A 6566-nucleotide genomic window follows, 5' to 3' on the forward strand; every position below is an offset into this window, starting at 1 on the left:
CCGAAATCTTCTTGATTCTTGGTACACAAAAATTAGTGAGTAAGAAGCAAAGAAAACTATAGAGTCTATGCTGATTTCTTGAGTTGTTATGGTTCTTGATTCTTGGTACACAAAGAAAAGTGAGTAAGAAGAAAAGATGACTATAATCTATGCTGCTGGAAAACATAAGTTTTTTCATTTTTGGCACGGAAGCATGGCAGAGAGAAGGAATGGAATAGGACTCCCCTGGGGAGCAGATGCATCATGAAATGAAGTAGCCATCGAGCAAAACTTTTCGAAGTAGGAGTAATTCATGTTTTGTATATGGTCATATATTGCAGCATGGGACTTGTCCTCAAGATTCAATTTTCCTGTACTCCACACAAAAAGAAGGGATGAAATTTTGCAAAACTTGATGCATCTCATATTTTCTTATTTGCAATCTCAGTTCATGCTTGACTTTGTCCATAGAAGTGAAGCCACATATCTCTCAAGCCTCAAAATTTTGCTTCTATTTTGGTTGTAACTTCGGTTATCATGTAAAGCTAGAGCACTGTTAGAAATTTATAGTCCTTTAGTTAGAAAAAGTCTACTTATTCAACACTGCCATGTATAAATTCCAGAAAACAAAAGGAAAAAGAAAAAAAAAACTTATGGAATCTGTTGTTCAATGATTGATAGCAATCCCCATATGACCTTGTAATTAAGATCTGAAACTTTTGCTTTCTCCTATCAGAAATTTTCAATCAAATTTCATATTACATTAATTTCCAACTTGCCAGGAGAAGTTCAGCTTGATATCATGCAACCATCTGTGGTGAGGAGTAGTCTGACTGATATTTCTAAGCTGAAGTGATGTAAGTTGTATTTTACTCTGGAATCCTAAGAAGCTTGAGCAGTAAAAGTAATTGATCAGCTTAAACATATCTGCACGGATTAACCACAGTCCACATGATAAAGTGAAATTCTTGTCAAGGCCGTGACCTGGTTTCCTGTCCCTAGTGTTTGCTCTAATCAGAGTTATGGAAATGCAGTTTACCAAAATAGTATTTGTTAATGGTTGCCAAAGCAGCACCGATGACTAAGTCTCTGCACAATCTGTGTTTAGAGATGCATTTTTGTAGTTGTCTGCCATTTGATGACTGCTGAACTAAGAGAGCTTGCTTTTCCTATCGCTTCTGGAGTCAATTTTGCAGAGTGTATACTGCAAGAACTGTGCCGAGTATTATGACGTACAATAATGTTTCTAAAAAAACTCTGGGTGCAAGAACTGTTATCCTCTTCAATCACTCTGGGTGCTCACTCTAATGATTGCTGAACTGTTTTGCTTGCATCCTGACACGAGCTGATCCGAGAACTCTGTTGTTACTTAAAGCTACCCATAACTGACTTAGCTATTCATTTATGTTGTTATAGTGCTCTGGAAGGGGTGCAAGCGAGCCGAGTCGAGTCGAGTTTCGATCTAATCAAGTTGAGTCTTAATATAATTTTACGAAGTTCGAGCTTGACGAGCTCGAAATAAATTTGAATCAAGCTCGAGCTCGAGATTAAAAAAATAAAAAAATAAAAAAATAAATATTTTATTTTGAAAAAATGAATAAAATAATAATTTTTCTTAACAAATAATAAAATATTAGAAATATATATGTAATTTTACTATTAAAATAAAAAAAATAAATATATATATCTATATATATATATATAATCTAGTTTGAGCCGGTTCGCGAGCTAACGAGTTTAGTATTTTTGATTTCGAATTTGAACTTGAATTCGACTTGGTCAACTCGAGCTCGGACTCGAGCCTCTTGCGAGAGGCTCGATTCATTTGCAGCCCTATCTGGAATAATGCTTTTAGAGGTTTAGAAATGAGATTTTAGTTAAAGACAGTTTCTGCAGGCTTGCCTAATAATCAACAGCATTACCTTGTAGGAGACAAAGATCATCAAGAAAGTACACAAACTATATCTGAAAATAGGGCAATCTGTACTTATGGAAATTATTATGTATTTCTCTACCATCTGTGTACAGTTACATGTCTGTTAGCACTGGAAAACGGTTGCATGAACAAGATTTTGCTCTACTTGCTTGACTAGATTTTGTGTGCTGCAAACCAAAATTTAATGCAGCACCCCCCGTAATGGTCTCTTGCACCTACTGTAACAGTATGCTGTATTTCTGTAACACCTTTCAAAATCTGATCTTCAAAATAACCTTGGTTGTCATGGATAGCATTCTTGATTTCCTGTTTAGCAAGTATATTCAAGGGAGAAAACCAACTTTTTCCTTCTGGAGCTGAGTTTGGCTTCAAGACTGGATTCAGCACGCATTACCGAGCACATTGATAAGACCGCGGGAACCATTTTGACAGAAGAAAGTGTTTCAGCTTAATTACCAGAACAAAAAGACCATAACATGGTATGTGCAGCAATGCCACAGATGAGTACCTGAAATATCCATTTTAGACATATAACTCATTAGTTAGTCTAAGAAGCAGAATGTAATCAGACCTACTGCTTGATCCTTGGTCATTAACATGAAATATTAAGGTTAAAGAAATATCAGATAAGTCCTCAAAAACATCCCATCTGAACAAAGATCTGAAAACATACAACTAGGCTTTGCATTGTATCAGAGCACCAGAACCAGGGAAAGGGCATTGAAAGAGAAAATGAGAGGAAAATACAGATGAATCTTTCCTACTTCATTCTGATGGCTTTTAAACGAGTACAAAGGACCAAAACTTTGTACTTATAAGTGGATCTTAAAGATTGAAGGTAAAACATATCTGAATACCAAGACAAGGCATGGATCAAACTCGAAAATCGATCACTACATACAAATTTTTTTCTTTCTTGACTATTAATTGAAGAAAAGACCTCTCCTCTAGAACAACTTATAATGCGCATCTCACTCTTTGTATAGGAGTTTTGCGAGAATACGTACCACAGCGGAGCATATGGAGATGATAAATCAAGGAATGGATAGGGCCACCTGTTTCAGAAATTATGTTATTTATGATACCAGAAACGTAAACAAGCGTTTATATGAAACGAAGATGGAAGAAAGAGACTAGCTTACCAAAGTGAAACACAAGCATGAACAATCCATTGAAAAATGACATAAACAACTGTCCATAGGACAAAGTATGCAATTCGGAACCAAGGGAACCGCTGAAAATGAAGTAACAGAATAGAGTAAGTCGCGACTCATGATAAGAACTAGGAAATGAATATTAAAGCAGCAAGATAGCCCTCACCAAGCAGTTTAATGCAGTCTCACCAAGCAGAAAAACAGCATTGATTGAGTGCATATTTATAATCAACTGCAAAATGAAAGTTCCACAATCAGTTAGAAAAAGAAAAGTAAGTTTGAGAAGCTAGAAACAGAATTTCTTGGATACACCATACATTGGAACTTTGATGATTTTCCCATTGCAGACTGTTGCAGACACCTTGTCTATGTAACAAACTTATAAGTGCATGAATTTCATATACTAGTTGGGGTAATTTTGAGCATATCGTAGGGTACAAGCTGCATAAAAGCTGGCTCCTTAGAACCTATGGATGTTAGAGCCAGGCACATGCACAGAGTTTGCCCTTTATACCATAGTCTTAGAAAGCAAAATCCTAGTTAAGCTGAGAGCAGAAAAGTCCACTCATATAAAGCAAAATTCTCAAGTTCCAGAAGGTTTCTGCTGAAAGGCAGTTCGTCAAGGATCATTTGGTATGATTTATCAAACTTTGATACGAAAACATTTCCATGTGGTAGCATGCGTAAGGTTGCGTAAACACTGAGCATTATGATGCTTATTACAATCTCATTCAAATGAAAACTGAAAGAACTTCAAGCTGTTATGATACTTACAAAATTCAGTCTGTAATCTTTGATGGCAAGAAACGGTACAATTATGAACCAAAACACGCAATCCGTCAGCAATACAGCTCCAGCATTCATCTAGAAAACAGTAATAGCTTATTTGTCAAAATTTGGTACACAAAATTAAACAAAGATTTACAATTTTTGAATGTGCTTATTATCTTAATTGAAAACGTAATACTGCTCTCACTTCTTAGGAAATATCACTAGCTGCATCTGTCCATACCTGGAAAATGATCTGAAACACATAACCCCAAAAACTAGCAATCTTCCGATCATGTAGTTGCTCACTAGGGTCAAAGCCTTTTGCACCATTGGACACATTTGAGTTTTCTGCAGCATTTCTGGAGGTTCCATCAGCACCATGCTCAGTATCAACCCTCTCATCATCATATCGAGCACCGATTCTATTGTGATATTGGTAACATCCATACATGGAGAGCACAGATCCAAGCTACAACATATCAATTTTCATAAGAAAGGGTACAAGATAAAAATGCTTACTAACAGAGGTTCCATTGACTTACCGCAAAATAGAAAGTAACCAATGTAAAGGTCCACCTGCCAATCACCCAATAGCAAAATTAGATGCATTTTCCATGCCAACGAATGTTCACAACAAAAGGGAGTAGGAGGTAGCAAATCCAGCGGATAACACATCTGCAATTCATAAAGGAGGTATTTGCCCTGATTTTCCATTATGTGCCAAAATTAATATCTCCACCAAAGCATTTGTCTAAGCCTGAACCTTGATTTTAGATAGCTCAGAAGAAACAGAAAAGGAAATTCAGGGAACTTACTGTGTATAGTATAAAAAAATGCCTCCTCCATCAACGGCAACATTTAGGATCAGCATTAATACTAGCACAATAAAAGCAACAATTCTGTATCCCAGCAGCCAAGCAGGATGTATGCTTCTGAGGCAGGGCCTCCAAACTTCATCTTCATACAAAACTCCGGCTGAATCTTTGAGTCTTTCCTTACTTCTACTTTTCGAATTGCGCAAACATTCATACTTGGAAATAAGAATTGATGCTAAAACCAACGAGATTAATAACCAAATGGAACAAAGCAACACCCTCCAGTTAAGCCAGTAACTTGGGGTTGTTGTGTCCCCAGTCATGATTGGCTCCCAAGAATTCTTTGAAGGTCCTGTTAAAAAATTCATGCTGTTAAATATCCAACTCGTCTAATTCTCTGCTTCAATCTTCAGCAACACAATAGCTGAATATTGCCAGTTCTCAGCTTTGGTTTGGTTCCAAATTAAATTTGGAAAAGGATGATAAACCAAAATGGGAACAAAAATCCCAAAGAACAGGTTTTGGAACCAAAGAATAAACAAATTTCTAAGAAATTTCCTTCTGTATGAAACAAAAATTGTATTCAAGGCAAAAAAGAAAAAGGGCTAAGTTTTCCCAGTGTATCAAAAGATAACTTGGGATGATGAATAATTTAACAGAAACAATTCCTATAGAGAATTTGGGAACTGATAATGAATCCAAAAGCTAGACAACACAAATAGAGTTTCAACTATCTTCTGTGAAATGCAGGCTTTTCAGTACAAGAACTTGAGACTTGTAACAGAAGTGTGTGGTATAGGACTTTAAAAACAAAGTCCATGAAAGCACAAAATGCTGTACTTAAATACTTGAATCAAAAACTACAAAAGAAGTGAATGATTTGTGGAAATCCTAAGCATTGAATATTGCCAGCTAGAACCAATGAAGGGAAGATGATGGTATGAAAACTGAGCAACATTCATGGCAGGAAGCAAGCAGAGATTCCAAACTTTCACTGTGCATTTCCAGGGAAAGATAAATGCACAGCATAATTTACACAGAAAGACACACACATACAAAAATATTTGAAAACATAAAGATGGAAAAAGGGAAGGGTATTGTTATTAATTGCAAGCAAAGAAAAGTAGGGGAATACTTACAGGGAAAAGCAAGATATGTGGAGGGAGGAGATGCTTTGCTTCTTTGCTTTATAAGAAAATAATCAAACAAAGGGAATGCAGGGGCATATAAAGGGCGGTGTTCTGTTCTGTTCTGTTCTTGGTGCACAAGCTTCTTTTTTGTTTATCCCCATATGATCATCTCACAATAAAGGACTAGTCTAGTCTATATCTCCTGTCACAATCTCTATATAGCATAAAGTCCCATGCAAATATTAAACAATTGTTTTTCAAGAATTGAAGGTATTGTCACCTTTTCTTGTATAGTGTAACAGTGCAGCTGCCCCGTTTAATTCTTTTGTGGATTTTGATATTCCTCAAACAGTGGAATATGGGATTGGGACCCATCTCTGTTTACATGGATTTTGTGTTGGATTGCTTTGAGTTTCTTTTTGAACATTTAAATAACTTGTTCTGAACTCACAATAAAGGCATAAAGGTCTGTACAAGGACATCTCTATGAAATAATTATAGCTACCCCCCCATTTGGCATAAAGATCAAGATTAGTCCACCAATCAAAGCCATATTTTAACTCTTCACATTGTCCAGATCTTCAATCCTATGGTAAAATTTTGCATATTGCAGTAATTATATCGAATCTAACTTGTACTAGAGCTTCCAAAAATTAGCTCAGTCCACCATAATTACTCAGGAATTAAAGAATTATACAATCATGTACTACATGCAGCATTGACTTTTACAACTCAAGTACATATTATTGTATAAGTTCTTTGTAATAATCTCAAAATGATC

The 6566-nt window shown here is 36.0% G+C and overlaps 1 protein-coding gene across 2 annotated transcripts; it reads right to left on the reverse strand.

The window, feature by feature from the left end:
* Window positions 1–1966: 1966 nt before the first annotated feature.
* LOC113768355 lies at window positions 1967–5832 on the reverse strand. Of its 2 annotated transcripts, XM_027312682.1 has the most exons (9): window positions 5795–5832; window positions 4656–5007; window positions 4383–4416; window positions 4082–4309; window positions 3844–3933; window positions 3236–3301; window positions 3058–3149; window positions 2923–2970; window positions 1967–2423 (listed from the first exon to the last, which is right to left on the reverse strand). In XM_027312682.1, exons 2-9 carry the CDS (start codon window positions 4976–4978, stop codon window positions 2306–2308), a joined length of 999 nt encoding a protein of 332 aa, XP_027168483.1. In that variant the 5' UTR covers window positions 4979–5007; window positions 5795–5832; the 3' UTR covers window positions 1967–2305. The 2 variants fall into 2 exon arrangements, with proteins under 2 accessions (XP_027168483.1, XP_027168482.1); XM_027312681.1 differs by lacking the exon at window positions 5795–5832 and having other exon boundaries at window positions 4656–5700.
* Between the last annotated feature and the right edge of the window lie 734 nt (window positions 5833–6566).

This window comes from Coffea eugenioides, chromosome 4 (genome assembly GCF_003713205.1).
Source record: "Coffea eugenioides isolate CCC68of chromosome 4, Ceug_1.0, whole genome shotgun sequence".
Lineage (NCBI taxonomy): Eukaryota > Viridiplantae > Streptophyta > Magnoliopsida > Gentianales > Rubiaceae > Coffea > Coffea eugenioides.

What these genes read in the sequence shown, in the direction of transcription:
- LOC113768355 (XM_027312681.1), bottom strand. Translation starts at nt 5,023, where the DNA reads ATGAATTTTTTAACAGGACCTTCAAAGAATTCTTGGGAGCCAATCATG. An exon ending in ATTTTTTTATACTATACACA is followed by an intron (nt 4,417 to 4,655) that starts GTAAGTTCCCTG and finishes GGTGATTGGCAG; the next exon opens with GTGGACCTTTACATTGGTTA. An exon ending in TGGTTACTTTCTATTTTGCG is followed by an intron (nt 4,310 to 4,382) that starts GTAAGTCAATGG and finishes GATATGTTGTAG; the next exon opens with CTTGGATCTGTGCTCTCCAT.